Source organism: Habropoda laboriosa, unplaced genomic scaffold (assembly GCF_001263275.1).
Source record: "Habropoda laboriosa isolate 0110345459 unplaced genomic scaffold, ASM126327v1 scaffold210, whole genome shotgun sequence".
In the NCBI taxonomy this organism is placed as follows: Eukaryota; Metazoa; Arthropoda; class Insecta; order Hymenoptera; family Apidae; genus Habropoda; species Habropoda laboriosa.
This window is the reverse complement of record NW_017100373.1, coordinates 1421695-1442525: the sequence shown is the minus strand read 5'-3', so window position 1 is coordinate 1442525 and position 20831 is coordinate 1421695. Positions and strand designations below refer to the sequence as shown.

The following is a 20831-nucleotide window of genomic DNA, read 5'->3' as shown; positions in this document are numbered from 1 at the left end:
TTCTATACATGAATGAGATTGGGAATTTAGATGATGAATATTTATTAAAGTGTTGTCAAGATCTTCACTTACATTTGGAAGGAGATTTCGACGGAACTGAAATGTTTGAAGAAATTAAGATGTTCCGGTCAATAACGCAAACCAATTATTCGGCTTTAGATTCGATGAATTACATTGTAAAGAACAATCTCTCGGAAGCATATCCAAATTTATTAATCGCATTACAAATTATATTAACGACGCCAGTAACCGTGGAGTCAGCAGAACGTAGTTTCTCTCTTAGTTTCTTGAAACTAATAAAAAATTATCTGCGATCATCGATAAGCCAAGACAGATTTTCATCTCTGGCTATTCTGTCAATAGAAAGGGAAGTAGCAAATTCAATCGATTTTGATGATGTTATCAAAGATTTTGCGTCGAGAAAAGCGAGAAAAATTATTTAATATTATTATTGGATTGTATTATTATTTAATATTCATCTTATAAAAAATATGTAATATGTAACAGCATTTGTAAATAAATGATTCCTCGTTGTAAAATTTAAGTGTAGGATTTAAATGTGTATTCAGGCCCCGCCAAATTTTTGAACCCGGCCCTGGGCATGGTCTCAGAATCTTTACTGCAATCTTCAGAAGCGTGGTTTCCACCACATTTAACACATTTTGGATTTTTAAAGCAATTTCCAGAAGCGTGGCCGTAGGATTGACATTTGAAGCATTGAGTATAGTTTCGTCCGTTCCTATACTTCTCCCAGTATATTCTTACATGGAATAAAAAGCTAATTTTCCGAATTTGAGCCAGAGTCGTGGAGGGAGGGAAAGAAATTTTGAAGATGGGGTAGGAGGTTTGATTCTTGAAATTTACACAGCTTAAGGGGCTGAGATTATTTTTCTTGAGTTCGTCAAGAACTTCAGAGGGTTGAACGAGGGGCAAACCTTTTAAAACAGCATTGAAGTTCTTTTCAGAAGGGAGGGAATAAGTATGAAATTTAAGACCGGCTTCAAGAAAAGCTTGTTTAGCAACGGTAAAAGCATCTATATTATTAAAATTGATCCTAACTTGATCACCGATAAATTTTAACCAATGCTGACACTTAGCTCATTGCCAAATTTAATAACATCTTTCGGTTCTATTTTAATATAGATGGGGGGAGGGCAGAAGGTACGCGGTTTGGTATTGATATTAGCATTTGGATTGGGAAGGTCGGCATTGTTGTTATTTAAGCCACTGGAGAGTTCTGTGTACAGCTCAGCGCAAGCAGGATTCGAGTTAAAGATTTCAAAACGATTCTTACAAGGAATGTTCGCGAACGGTCCGGCTTCGAAACGTCTACCTCGAAAACGGAAAGACATACGAAAAAGTTGTTAATGGGCGAGGGTAATTGTTTCTGATGTACAATAACATGGTGTTAAAAAATTTAACAAAATACAGTTTGTTTATAACAAAAAAAAATTTATTAACTTAATTTTTCATTTCACTGAAATTTTCATAATGACAAAAAATGACGAGCATTTTATTTCAAATCCATTAGTATATTACATTTTAAAATTGCCTCGTACAGTTTTGCAGATTTTGATGATTTACATCTTGCGCGCACTTCCACTATGGTAGTAGCCGTTCTGACTTTGATTTTAATGAAGCATTGTACGCTTGCACTAAATTATACAGTATACAGTATACAATTATACAGATAAAGATGCACTTACTTGTACAGATAAAGATGCACTTATTAAACTCATGACATACTTGCTTTAATATGCAAATTAAATGAATGGATATTGTAATTTTTGTGGCTCGCCTATCATGCAGTTTGCGCACGTTATGTAAATCTTCACTGAAAGCATTCTGTGTAATCTGCACAATAAAAATACTTGTCAAAAGAGATTAATATGTGCATCTTTATCTCTGTTGTTATTAACATTCTTTAAAACCGTGACGATTTTTGTAATAAACATGATAAAACGGGTATATTGTACTGGAGTTTGCACATTTTGATAACGTGATAACGTATGATAACGTTTGATAAGGTATATATATATATTGCAATTAGCTTTTTATAAGCGTGTAGAACATTGTTGGTCATCCATACAGTTCAGTTGTTAACGATCATAAAACGCGAGTATTCAGAAAGATGGTAAATATTAATGCTATTAATGTAATAACTTTACTGTCTGCTGCGTTTGTTGAGTGGAATCAGGGACCCACAGCAATTAATATCGCAGAAGAATATTTAAGGGATGTATTATTCGATTTAATTGTAAGAAGTGTCGAAGTCACGGGATTCCTGGTTGAACATGAAACGTGTGTTGAAATGGACGGGACGCCTATCGAACAAGAAATTCAGGATGGTGATTTGAACTGGTTAGATGAAGAGGAGGAAAATAGGACACCGAATGTTCCAAACATGTACGAAGAAAACGTTGTATGTCATTCGAATAAGGAATACATCCCATTCGAATATAAAAGGAAAGCTGTGGCGTACTGGAACAGCGGTATGTCGAAGCGATTAAAATTAGACACCGTGCGTTCCAAATTCCGTCACGTGAAATCCGAAAGAATGCTTCGTAAGTGGGCTTTACAAGTTGAACAGGGTGGCACAAAAAAGGAAAAGGTAAAACGTATTGCAGAGTATACATTTAATAAATTTATGGAAGCTCGGCAGTTAAGAGTAATTGTGCATGAAGTAGATCTACGACGATGGGCTTTACAAGCGAGAGATATAGAAAATTTACAAACATTTAAAGCCGGACATACTTGGCTACATACTTTTAAAAAGACGTTTAGATTAGTGTCCAGAAAAATTACCAGATTTGTAACCACAAATATGGTAAATCAGGAATTATATGTATATAGCCCGAAATGAACCACTCAATGTTTACAATTCCGATCAAAGTGGTTTTAATTTGGAATTACATTCAGGGCGCACTTTGGCTGAAGAAGGTATAAAAATCGTAGAAGGAGGTGTTCAATCAGTGTCATCCACCACTCATAGTTACACCATCCAGCCAACCATTTCAGCTGATGGACAATTACTGTCACCATTATTTATTGTACTCAAAGAGAGTACAGGACATTTCGGGCCGATTGTGGAACAACATTTATTTCGCCCTGACAATGTATATATTGCAGCTTCAAAGTCAGGAAAATTAACTACGGACCATTTCAACACCTGGTTAAGAGAGATTTACTTCGCAAATACTGGGCCCGCAGCAGTTCTAATTCTTGATTCCTGGAGTGGTCACTGTAAGAAGACAGTGAACGAAGTTACTCCCGAGGGTAAAAACGTAAAACTTTTTATAATACTAAAAGGTGGAACAAAGTATGTTCAACCACTGGATGTTTACGGTTTCCGCTGTGACGTCGTGCGACGACGTTGCAGTTAGTTCATAAGTATAATAAGCCTTCGCGACAACACAGCGAAGATAGACTAAGAATATTATACTCATATAGATTAAGCTCCTACTAATCTACCTCCGATCCTATAAACATCCACCAACTAACTCTACCCCTATATCACATATCCTATAAACATCCTACGATCGACTTACTCCTTTATCTCATATAAACATCCTCTGCCAATTCTCCGTACATATAGATTAAGCTTCCACTAACCTTAATCTATATCTCACATAAACATCCTCCAACTAAATTCCAACATCATCTCATATAAACATCCTCTGATCGACTTCACTCCAATATCTCATATAAACATCCGCCGACCAACTTCTAATAAATAATCTCACGCCACCTTCGCCACAACAATAAGATAACTGTAAGCATCCCCGCGATGCCCCGCACCACCAAGTAATCTGTATAAAAGAGACGATAGGTTCAGTTCAGTCTTACTAATAGACAGTCATAGTTACAATACAGTTCAGGTACAGACATAGTACAGCGACGGATCCCCGCCATCCGGCACGACCACGCGTCGTCAGCCGTATCCGATATACGACTGACTCCGGAGTTCTCCTAAATCCTACGACAGTATATATAATCAATAGTGAGTAATCATCTTGTAATACAAATATATACAGAATATATTACATTGTCATATAACCATACAGAATGCTTAGCGCACTCATGACTCGCCATAGTACAGCGACACAGATAACGAGTACATCGCGCATCCACGACTCACTACGGCGACATAGTGAACGTTCAAGGCAGCATTGCAGGACCCAGTCAGACGCGGACGTACGCAACGCGTGGACTAAAGGTTGCTCAATCTTATGTTCTGGACCGAGATCTGTGACTTAGCGCTATCAAATCTCGTAGACCACATCCCGGGACGTAACACCGCACTTGGAAAAATTTTGTCCGCCGATTTTCCGATATAGTTCTCATTTTAAATCACGACATTAATCTCCACGCTATGAATAATATAATCAAACTTCAATCTCTGGTCCACAATCAATTTTCATCGCCAAGGTTCCAAAATTTTATTAAATACTCCTGCTTTAAATCCGGATATATGGATGAAAAACCAAATGCATTCCAGAATCCTGTTGAATACTGCTATTCTGTTGAAAATGAACCAAGATGCCATATTTGCGGTGACGTGGCAATAATTAAATGCGCATGGTGTAAGAAATCTTTATGTCTCAAACATTTTTTCGACGAGTACCACTATTGTCGAAACTACATAGAATAATTGCTATACACACTGTATGTACTTATAATTTATAAATCGCTCCACCTTTGCCACGATGTCATAGGTGAATAATAAAAACAATTAATCCTTTCATTGCTGTTAAGAAACTTGTTACTGTCATTGTTATTTGTTACTTGTTACTGTATAATTTAGTGCAAGCCTACAGTGCTTCATTAAAATCAAAGTTAGAACGGCTACTACCATAGTGGATGTGTGCGCAATATGTAAATCATCAAAATCTGCAAAACTGTAAGAGGCAATTTTAAAATGTTATATACTAATGGATTTGGAATAAAATGCTCGTCATTTTTTGTCATTATGAAAATTTCAATAAAATGAAAAATTAAGTTAATAAATTTTTTTTGTTATAAACAAACTGTATTTTGTTAAATTTTTTAACACCATGTTATTGTACGTCAGAAACCATTAACCTCGCCCATTAACAATTTTTTCGTATGACTTACCGTTTTCGAGATAGGCGTTTCGAGCCAAAATTTCAAGGGGTGGTTTCACCCCTTAAACTCGATTTACCGCAGCTAAAAAAATTCATCAGGCAAAGGTTTATGGCACGATCGCACCTACAGGCTGTTTTTGAGATTAGGATTTAATTTACTATTTTATGCTTTAACGTCCATCCTAGCAAAGGCCGGTAGAATCACTTAATTAGAGTTTTTTGCCGCTTGTGCCTTTCGCGCTCAATAGCTTAAGAACATGCCATAAACCACGGGTTTTCCGAAGGGTACAATTGTCTGTAACGGTCCGCTGGCCGATGAGTCACCCGGAGGAATTTCCCGAATTATTATAAACATTTGGTTACCCCTTGGGATCTTCTCCCACTCCACCAGGGTAAAGCGCGCTAAGGGCGCACTGGAAGGAGTTGGCGAGAAAATTAGGCACGTTGATTGGCGATGAATACTAGAAAATATTCACCAATCAGCGTATTTTTCAAGAACCACCGCTCTCGAGGGCGAAGACGAGCTCTCGAGAAGTCAGAATCATTACAACCATCAGAGCAAAAACATCTATCAGTCAAACTAGTCACTTAGTTTTTACATACAATAAAAATTACACAAAGTTAGAAAGGCAACACGCATTTGTCCATTTTTAATCAGTCGGCTCAGTGCGACAGCACACACGGGCTACATTAATACAAATCAACAGTTAGCGTATGAACACGATGGTTCAGATATTTTTGGTTTCTTGCTGCTCATGGCAGTAGTGGAAGTTGATTCACCATGTGTCGACGAGGGGGATCCGGGGTGATGATTATCCGAACGTCGTTCGGACCCGCAGTGGAGGTGCCTACGCCAAACTGGCGTTTCAGGGTAGCAGACGTCCCGGTAGTTTAGTCCTCCAGTGATGTAGGGCAGGGGCCAATACCGGGTAGATATAACTTCGATACTTTACGACAGCAGGAAAGATTTAGCACGAGCAGAACGCAGAGCGCAGAGATCGAAATGAACTCAACGGCAGCCGAACTGCAGCCGATTTACAAAATAAAAACTTTTTTGTAAATTTTCATTAACACGATTTATTGTCAACTGAATACTGACTAACTTTTATTAATAAAATTTTATTAATAAAAAATTTGAATAACGCGTACAATAATAGGATAGGACGCTAGAATACTCAACGCGTCGATAACAATTTTGACAATTTTCTTCATTTTGAGCAAATTTGAGCAGTTAAATTTGACATTAATATGAAGATTTATATGTTCAAAATTAATATACAAAAAATCACAGAGGTATTACTCGGTACTTTTTTTAAAAGTCTCGTTAAATTTGATAAAAATTTTACATAAAAAATTAGGAAAATTTATTACTATTGTATTAAAATTCTGTGTCAGCTTCAAAGGTATTCAAATACTAAACACAACCTATAAAAATCAAATCAAAAAATGGTCTGTGAATGGCAGACATTTGAAAAATACACTGATTTTAACAACAAATGGACGTTGTTCGGCCTTCACAGGCACGGTTTATGGCACGATCGAACGGCAACGGTTATTTTTGAGTTCAGGATTTCGTTTACTGCTTGTCCGTGTCTAATTACAACCTGGCGAGGGTCACTAGAATTGCTTGTTGGATTTTTAGTAATTTCTGTCCCTCGCGCTCAATAGCCTACGAACATGCCATAAACCACGAATTTCCGAACGGCAGATCTACCTGTAACGGTACGCTTGCCGATGAGTCACCCGGAGGAAATTCCAGCTTTTTGGGACTTTCCGCCCACCCCACGCGGCCGTCTCCCACCCTTCCAAGGTGACAGCACGCTAAGGGCGCACTGGAAGGGCGGTGAAGACGCTATTAGACACCCTGATTGGTAAATGTAATGGTTAACTATTTAACCAATCAGCGTGCTCCGAGGGACGACGTCGAGATTCAGTCGTCCAACAAACACCAAGCAGCAACCAGCTAAAATTGTATCGATTTCACTAGTCCCAGTGTAACTGGGTGGTCCTTCGAGAAGGTTTTGAATTAAAGTCGGCACACCACGTGCAAGTACAACCCAAGCCCGAAAGTTGATTTTGAAACTATCACGGGCATTAACAGACGTATTCAGTCAAAATTATAGGTAATATTACAAACTACGGTTTGTTATTAACATCTTAAAATGAATAAATTTTTAGATTTTACACTTTGAATTTCTGATTTTTGTCCATTGGTCGAAACACTGTGCGTCGGTGTTAAACTTTATTTTTAATTATTTTGTAATTTCATTTTGTAACTTTTCAGTGAAATAAAAAATTTGAGAAATATTGATGTGCAAAGCACTTATCAAGGAGACTACATACCTGACCCCCCAGGATTTTAATGAAATTTGCAGGGATGAATCTAGAAGTCGAAAAATGACATTCTATAAAATATTTCATTTCAATGATGAGATTTTCAGCGTGTGTATATGTTCCGCGGAGCACCCTCGAAGTAACCATCGATTTAATTTTATAATCCATAGTTTGTAAGACGTCCGGCGGGCCGTAGCGGCTAGCAATTTGCACAAAGGAAAGCCTTTGACAGCAGATGGCTAGCACGTTTCATGACACACAATTTCAAGGGCTGTTTTTGAGGAATCGTATTGTCTTTAACTTCTTTAGAATTTGTTTCTTAATACGTCAGTCACGATCTCAACAGCCAATTGTCCGTGTCATAAAACGTGAATTTCCAGCGGGCCGTGCGCCGGGGTTCGACCGTATCCAGCTAGGGTCACCGCTGACCCCGTCGCAGGTCCCAGGCCCAGCGGAAATTCCGCGACGTTGCCAAATTTCACTTTCACTTTCACCTACCACCCCCTATTCTCCACGAAAGGCGCCAAGGCCGTACGGAACAGGGTGGTGGTAGTCTTCACCCGATTTGATTGGCTCCTGTCAATCACCAATCGAAAAATAGACACTTCCTAGAGCTTCCTGGCTGTCTCGGAAGTCTCAAGGAGCAATGTCTTAGATCAGTCTACCAGGAATCATCACCCAGTAACCATCACCGTATCATCACTTAAAATCACCATAGTCAATAGTCAATAAACAGTAATTACATACAGAATCATCCCTATTTTCTAAAAAATAATAGGGAGTCACTAAGCACGCGGCGCGAAGTAATTTCGACGTCGAGAATTACAAACTCTGCTAGACTTGTCGTCCTCACGCCAAGTCTCGACGCGTGTGCGTGGCAAAACAGTATAATTGACATAGATCTACAAAACGTATTTTTTAGATTTTCATTACGAGCTCAGATAAAAAAGTTGTAAAAACGACCTTCGCCATTTTCTTCGCGATTCCGACTAATTGCAGTTTTTTCAAAAATTTATGCAAACGTCGGAATGACGACAAAAAACCATTTCTCTAAGCCTTATAAAAATAGCGGTGCAAAGTCAAATTTTTTTTAACAGCGATCGATAACCGAGAAGTCACACGTCGCGTCGTTCTCGATAGCGCGCGGGTGAATCTCTCTTCGTCTGTCCCTGGCGCGGGCTCTACGCGCGCTGTGAATGTTTTTCGTTAATAATTCAAAAACGAAGCTTCAAACAACATGTTGATCAAGGAAAAATGTGATCAGAGTCACCCCAGCAACCCTCCATTTCCGGGTGTTATACTCTTTACGGGACACCCTGTATAGTATTGGGGGAAACTATAAGGGAAAAGCTACGAATAAGCCCGGCTACGAGTCGCGGTGAGAATATTAAGATTCGAGGAAAGGGCAGAGGGAGCAGAGGAAAGAATCTTAGTGACGGAGTGTATAAGGGAAAGGAAAAAGGAAAGTGGGCTAATAAGAAACAGCAACGAGAGAATGGAGTACCTGAAGAAAAACGGATATAGTCAGGAGGGAATAGAACAAGAAATAAAGGAAGGAAAGAAAATTACGCAAATTATAAAAGAAAGGGATAGACAAAATCCAGGGCAATAGCAGTATGAAAATATAATGAGATCCTGGTACAACGTTAGGTTTAAATATACTATATAAGGCAAGGATGTCACAGTATTTGGTGGAGAAGAGAGAAAGGGGAAGTCAAAGCCTTATGGATAGAGCAAGGTGTGAAAATATGGAAGAGGGGAATAGTATTGGCAGAAAGAGAAATAGAGAATGTGTGAAATATGCAAAAGACAGGTTGGGAATCTCAAACATGTGGTAGAAGACTGTAGAGATGTAGAAAGAAAAAATATAAGTATCGAAAAGATATTACAAGACAGAAGAGTAGTAGAAGTAACAGAGTGGCTTAGGAGTATTGACAGGATAAGAAAAGAAATAGGCAGAAAAAGAAGAGGGGAAGCAGAGACCAAAGAATAAGTAGGTGCAATGTTAGTATCAGCTTGATGTATGTAGTAGCATAAATATGCTAATAGTAAGAAGTTGGTTGTAACATTAATAGGTTAATAGTAAGAGTGATGTATGGAGTTGCTGTATGGAGATTTCGATGAAATTTTCAACATGCACGTATATAATTGACATAAATCTAATGTATTTTTTAAATCTTTATTACGGGCTCAGATAAAAAAGTTGTAAAAAGTGACCTTTCCGATTTTCTTCGCGATTTCCACAAATTGCAATTTTTTTTAAATTTTTTGCACACGTCATCTAGTATACTAATCCTTCTAGCTTTTAAAAATACTCAAGTCGTTTAGTCCAATTTTAAAAAAGTTATATTGTTCTAAATAGAATATTAATGATAGTAACTGTATGAAAATTATAAATTAATTTTTATTTTTTGTACTTTAGGTCAAACATTGTATTTAAAAATCGGAAAGATACCATTATATTTCTTGAAGTTTTGTCCATAGCATATTAATTTTTTTCATCGGATTCATTTAGACATTAATACATGTTGAGAGCAGCGATTTATGGCACGGACGTGAGAAAGAGGCAGTTTTTGAGATTAGGATTTTTGTTATTGTTAGCATGAGTGTCGAGTAGAAAATTGTCCTGGCGAGAGAAAGTTCGGTTTACAACTCCAGAGTTTTAGAAACTCACTTCTCTCGTCCTCAATAGCCAGGTACCTTGCCATAACAATAAGGGCCTTCTAAAGGGTAGACATAGAACAGTCGCAACAGTCAGGAGACCGGCGAAGTCGTACCTGGCGGAAGTCTCATGCTGTTGCCAGACATCGCCACTCGTAGCTCAGGACATTGCCACACCCTCTCCAAGGTAACGCGCGTTGAGGGCGTAAGAGAAGGGTGTTACGATGTTACTGAAGCATGCTGATTGGGTTTTTGGGATTTTCCAAATTACCCAATCAGCGTGCAGCTAGGAGAAGGAAGGGGCGACTTGGAAGAAGCGTCTCTTCCTTCGACAGAATCGGAACACAACAGATCAGTAACATCAGAGATCACATTCAGATACAGCAGAACGCAATCAGTTAAAAAGGTCCACAGTAATAATCACTGTCCGAGCAAAGTAGGCGACAGTTGAAACCTACACGTAATTAGTTATATCAAATAAAGCATAGTTAAGCACAAAGTGTGTTATTTAGTTTCCAAGCTATAAGTTAGGTGGTCCTTCGGCAGTAGTAAATAGACGGCACAAGGGTACAATAAACTGGGACGGCACGGTAAGCAGTATTGTCGGGGCCACGATATAGCGAGGTCGTAAAATCGATCAGGCGTCAAAGTAAACATGTTTTAGCTGCCGGGACCCAGAAATTGACAAAAATACGAGCAGATAAGTACTTGAAACCATGGTCAGGACCGTACGAAGAATTCTTGTATCCAGAGAAAGCCAAACTGATTCTAATGTATTTGCTGAAAATTGAGTTCAGCTAGGACAATTTAGGGTTTTTTTCTTCTGGGAAAAGCCGCTTTTGAAAGTACGGTTACAAGTAAAGGTCTTATTGAGGTCTTTAACATCTTCATTTACCTGCTCGTGTTATATACAGATAGAAAATGCAAAAGGATTGTGTAGCTTTAATATTAACATATTTTCCATTTGTAAATGGAATACCATTTTCTACTTGAAGTACCAAATCATATGCTACCCTTCGTTTATTGTTGGAACCCTCAAACAGACTGCAACACACGGCCTTGAGTGCCGCAACATCAATCGGTGCCGATTCTTGAGAGTTTAATTTACGACCTCGCTATATCGTGGCCCCAACTATACATATTTGTAAGAAATTAACGGGGCTTGATTAATTTTACGTCCACCCTATCCACGGGTCCCGTATTTCTTACAATACAATTCTATTTAAAAAACTTGAGTGTTGCACCCTTTCCATCCCTAGGAAATTCACCTCCATAACTTCTTATACTCTAAAATGTTAATCCCTTTGAACCATTTAACGTGTCCAAATTTCAAATCGATATCTACAATAGTTTCGGAGAAAACAGATTATAACACTTTACGTGGTTCACTCTGTATGTAGTGTAGAATTCGAACATCCTTCAACTTCATTTCTTTGAAATCTGTGGAGTTACTGTGGGGTAGGATTGATGTGGGGTGGGGTTAGTGTAGGGTAGAGTTAGTGTGGGGTGAGGTTAGTGTAGAGTCAATGTAGGTTTAAGGTAAACAATAATGAATTTGTTTGACAAAATAACGGAAGGAGCAAGCGATGTATGTGCGTGCGTGTTAATCTTTAATAGGTACGAAAAAAATGTCATCTTGCATTTAACTTTTATTATATAATATTATGCCGTATTTCAGTTACATAATTAAAAAAAAGAAAAGAGAGAAGGCAAAGTATAGAAAATACAGTTACAGGATTTCCCTTCGACAACGTAAACTCGACGAGATTGTATCGAAGCGACTAATTCGTTTGGGAAAGTTGCGTAAAAGTGGTGGACACCCTACAGAGAGGAAGGTTAATTGGGGACTCGAGAAAGAAGGTTTAAGTGGCTGTGCACAGGAAGCACATCGCTGGAGATGCAGGGAAAAAGGTCGATCTGGATGCTTGATATCCTGTGGTTGCGACTAAATTGAGTTTTCCTCTTGATTGTTCCACTTTCTTCGGAATCCTGTTGGAAACGACACGAGAGTGACGAGTCTAATGGACTCCCAGTTAACTTTCTGTACCGTTTATTTCGTTTCACTCGATCCTAACGATAAAATAGAATGTGTGTACGTTATCAGTGGAGGATTCGATGAATTGTACGTATTAGTGTATGAAATTCTGATTCGATTAGCATCCGTCGAGAAGAAAATTGGAAATAGTGTAGTGTGTATAGTTGGGGCCACGATATAGCGAGGTCGTAAAATCGGTCAGACGTCAAAGTAAACATGTTTTAGCTGCCGGGACCCGAAAATTGACAGAGATACGAGCAGATAAGTACTTGAAACCATTGTCAGGACCGTACGAAGAATTCTTGTATCCAGCGAAAGTCAACTGATTCTAATATACTTACTGAAAACTGTATGCAGCTAGGACAAATTAGGGTTTCTCCCTCTGGGGGAAGCCGCTTTTGGAAGTACGGTTACAGGTAAAGGTCTTATTGATGTCTTTAGCATCTTAGTTTATCTACTCGTGTTATATACAGATAGAAAGTGCAAAAAGATTGTGTAGCTTAATATTAACATATTTTCCATTTGTAAATGAAATACCATTTTCTACTTGAAGTACCAAATCATATGCTACCATTCGTTTATTGTTGGAACCCTCAAACAGACTGCAACACACGGCCTTGAGTGCCGCAACATCAATCGGTGCCGATTCTTGAGAGTTTAATTTACGACCTCGCTATATCGTGGCCCCAACTATACATATTTGTAAGAAATTAACGGGGCTTGATTAATTTTACGTCCACCCTATCCACGGGTCCCGTATTTCTTACAATACAATTCTATTTAAAAAACTTGAGTGTTGCACCCTTTCCATCCCTAGGAAATTCACCTCCATAACTTCTTATACTCTAAAATGTTAATCCCTTTGAACCATTTAACGTGTCCAAATTTCAAATCGATATCTACAATAGTTTCGGAGAAAACAGATTATAACACTTTACGTGGTTCACTCTGTATGTAGTGTAGAATTCGAACATCCTTCAACTTCATTTCTTTGAAATCTGTGGAGTTACTGTGGGGTAGGATTGATGTGGGGTGGGGTTAGTGTAGGGTAGAGTTAGTGTGGGGTGAGGTTAGTGTAGAGTCAATGTAGGTTTAAGGTAAACAATAATGAATTTGTTTGACAAAATAACGGAAGGAGCAAGCGATGTATGTGCGTGCGTGTTAATCTTTAATAGGTACGAAAAAAATGTCATCTTGCATTTAACTTTTATTATATAATATTATGCCGTATTTCAGTTACATAATTTTAAGTGTTCGGTATATCCTATTCGTCGTATAGGCGTGCATGTACCTACAAAGATATTTGATACGTATACGCCTATACGCGTATGCGTATGCACACACTGGTGTGCGCATACTGGTGCGTGTTTTACGTTTATAATCGACTTTATTATCAATATACAAATAATGGAAGACATGATAGCACCTAGAAGTGCTGTTCAAAAGACGACCTCTTACCTAAAACGTTCGTAAAATTCATTTTTCGCAAAATTGTTGTGTTGACTTTTGTTCGTTTGTTCGTGAGTAACCTTATGGCGAAGTTGACGCGGTTGCTGCTATAAACGAAGCGCGCGATACATCTCTAGTCGTAAATTTGTAAACGATGTACTAGTTATTGTAGGTAAACAAACTGCGAGGTGCATAGTAATGGAATATTGTAATTTTTAATTCAATTTAATTAATCTTTCATATTGCGCATTGAACGCGTTTCGTTATGGGCTATGCAACGTATCTTAAACTTTTACGAAACACACTGCGACATTTAACGATATGCATACCGTAGAGACAACGTGTACACACACAGAAATAACCCTCTTTCCGTTTCTTCCTTCACCTTTGACACACCATCAAGCGTACCAAACGTAACGTCATTTAAATATATGTACATATGTAAGTGTCATGTTGTCTACTACATACGTACACAAATACATCTTCGTTAATGTTAAATTGGTAGTTCTTAATAAAGATGTTACGTTTAACGATTTCTTATTGTCAATAAAAAGACAGTGCTACGACACTTCGCTTTCTATTCGTATTTCGTTGCTCCAAGCTTTGCATGCAATATTCCATCGATCTGTTTCATCTGTTCTTCTTCTTAGAGCTATAAACGGCAATTTGATATTCGAATCGCAGAATGATATCGCGTTCATTTTTTATAACGTGCGTACCATCGATAATCGTACGAAATTGGAAAGAAGAGAGAGAGAGAGAGAGAGAGAGAGAGAGAGAGAGAGAGAGAAGAATAAGAAAAGAAAAAAGCTGAATTAGCACGTATAGTAGAATTGTTGTTGGCCTAATGTTACGCTTGGAAGCTAAATACGAAATGTTTAATGCTATGTAACGCGCGCGATCGTGACATCGTACATCCGAAGTGGTATATACGCATAGTTTTACGTACGTACCTACGTGATCTAAGTAACAATTAGTAAAATGGACAATTTTGGCAATTACACGTCGAGAATCGCGAACGACGCAAAGTATGAAAGTGTGTCGTGGTGGCCATTTCACGAACGAGAACATGATCGCAGTACAGAATGGTGTATACGTGTGTAATGAAAATTGCAGTAAACCTGCTGTTAGGCTTTTCTCACGGTTTAAGCTTTTTAAGGATTTTTAAAAGTGACGCGTGCTTTCGCGAATTAGGAATGCATTGGGATAGCTTTCGATTACAACTTGTAACGCTAAATGACACGCGCGCACGGAGCATTAAACGAAAAATTGGCCATACTCGTAATGTATCCTGCACATAGGTACACGTGTGATACGATTATAAATGACTAGACGATTGAAAATATATCGATCATGACATGTATGAAAACGATGCGAAGACTGTTATTTTTCATTCGGTTCAATCGAAATACAAATAAATAAAGAGTATATTTTGTTAGACTAGATAAACTGGACTAATAAACAGTAAAGGATGATCAACATTTTGCCCCGGCGATAATCGGATTACAAGATACTACACATTTACGCGTATCGTCGTACCTACCCACGACCATTCGAATACGTATCGCGAGTACATGTAATTTTGATCGCTTTCGTTTTACACGTTAGGACTTAGATTTGACGTAGTACGATTAGGAAATATTCACAATTTTTTCGCAACAGAATTTACGATGGGATATGTAATCATAGATCAACATTAATATTATGTATCTGTATATGTACAAGTTTGCGTGCATGCGCTCGCGTGCCTATCGAAGGCGTGAGCGTGTGCATGTATGTGATTGATTGCATACACATAAAATGCATGGGCATGAACGTGAATGCGTCTAAATGGACGTTCACACGTAAAACTAGCATATGCATATAGTTTGCGCGAATAAATTCCTCTCTGGTTCTCACACGCACGCACGCACGCACGCACGCACGCACGCACGCATCGGCGCATGCACGCGCATACGTATGCACTCGTCGCTCACTCGTATGCACGTATTTGTCAAATATATAGAGGTATTGAACCGATCAACTAGTATACCATTTTCATAACTGTTTCATAGAAACGACAACGCTAAATTCATTTCAAAAACGTTAATTTGTAATTTTGTGTGTGCGTGTGTGTGTGCGCGCGCACACACATACACACACACACACATACATATGGATATGTGTGGAATCAATTCGAACAAAGTCACGCGAGCCGTGTCGTCGCGAGAGTACTCAAAGCAATCGCAATAACCAACATGAAGGAGAAATGAAGACAAGGACGACTCGCGCTACCACAAAACTTGATCTCCATCTCTTCTGGATGATAATTTATACATTTCGGAGGCCTACGGCGATACAAACGTTCTCTTCTCGCGGTACAAGCTCCGGGCTCCGTGAGAGCCTCTATAGGATCGATGCTCAGTTGTTTGCTCCCGCATGGACACAACGTGTCGACCACTAGCAGAATTAGGTTCGTGTGACGAATCTTTTGTACACTGAACGGCCTAGAAAGATAGAAAATATTGATGAAATCGGATCTGAAAGGCGCATGTAGTAATAATATTACATGCGTGAGTATATTGTATTGATGGTGGATGTTGTTAGAAAAGACAATTTGAATTTGCTGTATTCGCGTTTCCGACGGATGATGATATGTCAGAGGATGATAACGCATACAATATAGAGTAACGGTACCGAATATGAGACCCCATTTATGTTTTATTAAATATCGGATAATAGAAAGAGAAAGAGTTAAAAGCTTTTGTACCTCTACATTCGTTATTTATTTATACATACTTAAGAAAAATATTAGCTTCGTAGATACTAGTCTTTATTATGAAAATAGAAAAAATATAAAGGAGTACAAAATTAATGGTTTGAAAAAAGTGCTCCTAATATGAGACCCTGTTTAATCCTCTATAATGCCGTGTGACTTGGAAGTTACGTATCCCTTTATCTATATTTTATAATCTCCTGTCATTTATTTGTTTGTATACTATATTGTTGTACTATTACAATATTTATCGGCCAATTTTTTTATAATAATTAGGGTAGGGTCTCGTGTTAGGAACATCCTGGGTTCAAAAAAAGAAGTTAAATTAATCTGAGAACAGTTTTTTAATGTTTCATTTAGACGATAATAGAATTAATTGATAATACCAAGACTCGGAGCTAAAAAAGAAGCTAATCAAATAACTTACCTTTAATGTTACACAAACCTTCTTTGTAAGTGACTATAAACACTCGTGACGAGAAAAAGCATATTTAATGGTGTATTAATGAAACTATCGTATCCACGTGAATAGCAATCTCATACGAACAACGTTATCATTTATTTTAATAGTTCTAAACATTGCCGCATTATTGCATCACTTACTTATGAAAATACTATGGGATCTCATATTACGCATATTTCTCATATTCGATACCGTTACTCTATGTATAAGTACCTCTCGCAACCGGTGACGTGACAATTGGTTAACTTTCCTTTCAAAGGATTACTTTGTCCGCTGGTATTGAGCCTTTCAGGCTGCAAAATATAAAGATCCGTCTTCTTCTCGCAGGACCTTAATTGTCTCTGTGAGTAATGAGCTGCGAATGTAGCTCGCGTTGTTCCGGTAGAAGAAGCTGGGGTTGCAACAGCGATCGCTGGAAGTCTTGGGAACGCGTCATTTTCGTCCGGTATTGGCTCGTCAGTCAATTCTCCGCCTGTTGCGAACGATTCGAACTCGTGCGCTTCTCCGAGCGTATCAGTTAGGATCGAGTTGTCTGTAATTTAAACGAGTTGTGCTATTTCTATGCTTTTGCAATATTGCACAATGGTCACGCGCGATTCGACATACAGTATGTCCGTTTATATGTCTACACGTGATTACTTCTGTAAGTATCAGAAATGCGAAAAAATATTTCAGATGAAAGTTGTATGGTATCGAGGGGGACCTATCACAATGATAATTGTTTGACCTTAAGATAATATTGGATAGTTCTGTGATGGTCACATTTAAATTTTTAAATAGAACCCCACATTTTTTATCGTATACTCTTGTAGCTAATATTAAGACGTCTTCAAAACACTACTCACACATATATTTTTTATAAGCTGTTGTTGAGTTTCAAACAAAACTCTTGAAACTTTCAAAGTTTACATGCTGCCGGCATTAGCGTTACCCAATTTACATCGGGAGGAGGTTGTTCGGTCGAACTTTGTATGTGTGTTTACTGCTACATGTAATGTGGCGGTGTATCGCCTTGTTGAAACCACATATTTCTTCTTTCTTCTAATTCCATATTGTCCAAAATGTCAGTTACTATAGAGGTATGTTTGCAAGAAATTATAAACATTTTTGTCCATTGAACATTCCGTCCAAAAAATACGTTCCTACTAATTTCTGATTAAATATCCGGCACTACACCGTTACTGAGTTTCGGAATACATACAATATATTTCTGACAACGCTAATGCCGGCGGCAAGTAGACTTGGAAAATTAATAACTCGACAACGGCTTACGAAAAATACATGTATAGGTAGTGTTTTGAATACATCTCAATATTAACTATAAGAATATACAATAATAAATGTAGAGTTTCATTTAAAAATTTAAATGTGATCTTTATAGGGCTCTCCAATGTTATCTCAAGGTCAAACAATTATCATCATAATATGTCTCCTTCGATACCATACAACTTTCATCTGAAACATTTATTCGCATTTCTAATACTTACAGAAGTAATCACGTGTAGGTATTATAAATGGACAGGGGTGGCCATAGCGCGGCTCGTGAGCCGCATGCGGCTCTTGCAGGCGGGTGGTGCGGCTCTTATGCAAATAAAATGTATGTATGAAATATGGTAAACTAAAACTGATCAATGTCGAAAAGTAATTATTTTATTTCATTCAAGGAAGATCTGTGGGTAAACTTTAAAAAATTGAACTGATTTTTCAGTTTCTCATTGTTTTTTTGTTATCAAAGATAAATAAATGGCTCTTACAAATATTCCTTCCTGAAATGTGGCTTCCAAAGCTTCCTGAAATGTAGCTGGCCGCACCTGTACTATATGTATACACGCGCGCGCGAGCAAAGAACTTACCATCCAGTGGTCTGGGGGGTTCGCCAGCGAACGCGAAAGCAACTTGCCATAAATTCTGAAAATTAAAGCCAAAAGCCATGCTCCAAAGGAAATTTCCCAATATCACGATTGTGGTCGCGATTGATTCCGAAAATGTTCTCGGTGCTGCCGATTGATGGGACTCTTGCGGGCTACATTTACCCTGATAATCGGTCACTGTTACTTTCCTGAAATGTACAACGAAACGTTTCAACTCGACGAAAAACTGTCCTCACTCGCTTTCTTTTCACTGTGTTCCACTTGAATATCTATTTAGTTCTTACCTATAGATTCTGTCCTGAACCAGAGAATCCATTATAGTACCGTCGATCTCGCCAAAGAACTTTCCAGTATGTTCGTGACGTTCGCTGATAATGATGAACCCGTTATTGTCTAAGATGTAGCAATCCAACTCTTCGGAAGCGCAGTTTTTCTTGCAGCTTGTACCGCTGCACTGAAAGATGAAAAAGAAATAGAAACTTCGAGAAGGATAAAAGAAGCATGTATCGCGACAATTCTCTGTAGCTTGATTCCAGAGCGATTTTTTGCGACATTAAATCGACACAAGAGGAGGAGCAAGTAAAATTTACGCAAGTTACCGTAGATGTGATGTTGACGAAGCGAGACGCCAGGGAAGAATGTTGAAACTGTAAACCTACGACCGCAGCCGGTGCTTTATGTCCTTTCCCGATAAAAACCGCATGAGTAGCAGTGACCAATGGAGTAGGACTGTCGGCTGTATGTATTAATAGTTACGGAGAAAAATTGAACTATGTATTGTATCACGTATCAAGATTTTTAGGAAAGGCAAGATATACAGCGTGTTTGTTTTATCTGGAAATACACGAATAACTCGAAAACGATGCCCGATACGGAAAAATGTTTCAAACAAATGTTGCACAATGCCGAGGAGGGCATTGATATTTATTTTATCTTACAATGACCTTGAAAAGCCCTGTAAATCTCATGTTTATATTCTTAAATGGGACCTATATTTTTTTATCCTTGTAGCCGACATCGAAACATTTTCAAAACACTACTAATTTCTATATTTCACATAAACCATCAGCCATCGTTTTCGAGTTATTCGCATATTTCCAGATAAAACAAACACCCTTTATAGATACATACTGTATGTCTGTATTGCATATACGTACCAGCGTCAAAGGGCACGCTGAAAACAAAACTTTCCGGTTCTATCGAATGTTGATCCACGGCACGTTTGTACCAAGAGGAATCCATAGCTCTTGCGTATTTCTCGGCAAATGGTCTATGACATATGACAAGATTCACATTTGAAATCTTCCTTTCTTTTTTTCGATCCGTATATATGTCAGAATGTTCTTTTCTACGCGTTAAGACGAAACGTTTGTACCAATCGGAAATTAATCAATGATGTTAACAAATGATATTGAGGTGGTTACACGTTCGCTGCCACCCGAAAATCGAAAAGGGGTATGTATGTAACGTGGCATTGATTCGGAGCTGAGTCAGGTATGCACACACATACGCGTCGCAAGACACCAGATTCCGAACCGCACATGCTGCGCCCATGGCAGCGAACGTGTTAAACCAAACGTTTTCTACATCTTCTTTATATTAATTAATAAATAATAAAGAAAAAATGAAATGATAATAAGCAGCATATTTGACATTTACGATTCATCGATGGTTTCTTCGTTTTGTTGATGCTCGTGCCAACGAAACAGACCGCTTCTAGTTGCGATGAAACTCCGTGTTACACCAAATGTGCCCTTTCCTTGACTGCAAATGCGAAAGCAGTTATATGGAACGTAGTGTCGATGAAACAAGAGAATGATGCAAAAAAAATAGAAAATAACGTAAGATGTTGTCGTTGTTATTGTAGTTGGTGTTACCAGATTCAATGATGAATATGAATTATTTTCGCGTAATACGATATATGTATACGCGCGTACAACGATATAATACGCACGCGTATTTGTATGTATACACAAAAATAAATTTGATATACATATGCGACTGACTTGTACGATTAAACAGCGCATACCTACTGATTCTCAATGAAATTTGTGACTAAACTTGTATTTCTTGGAAATAAAATGTGAACGCGAGTACAACTTCGCGATTTCGCATATTCTTAAAAATAGTTAAATCGGTATAGTATTCTTTTTATAGC

At 38.2% G+C, this 20831-nt stretch overlaps 1 protein-coding gene across 1 annotated transcript in view; it reads right to left on the bottom strand.

Moving 5' to 3' along the window:
- Positions 1-15769: 15769 nt before the first annotated feature.
- Positions 15770-20831, bottom strand: part of LOC108574861 (voltage-dependent calcium channel subunit alpha-2/delta-3) — an 11915-nt gene continuing 6853 nt past the window's right edge. The window contains exons 18-24 of the mRNA XM_017937506.1: positions 20333-20437; positions 19831-19943; positions 19273-19409; positions 18958-19127; positions 18656-18861; positions 17016-17334; positions 15770-16070 (exon numbers count right to left, since the gene is read on the bottom strand). Of these exons, the coding sequence (XP_017792995.1) occupies positions 15770-16070; positions 17016-17334; positions 18656-18861; positions 18958-19127; positions 19273-19409; positions 19831-19943; positions 20333-20437 (1351 nt within the window). The remainder of the gene's footprint in view (positions 16071-17015; positions 17335-18655; positions 18862-18957; positions 19128-19272; positions 19410-19830; positions 19944-20332; positions 20438-20831) is intronic.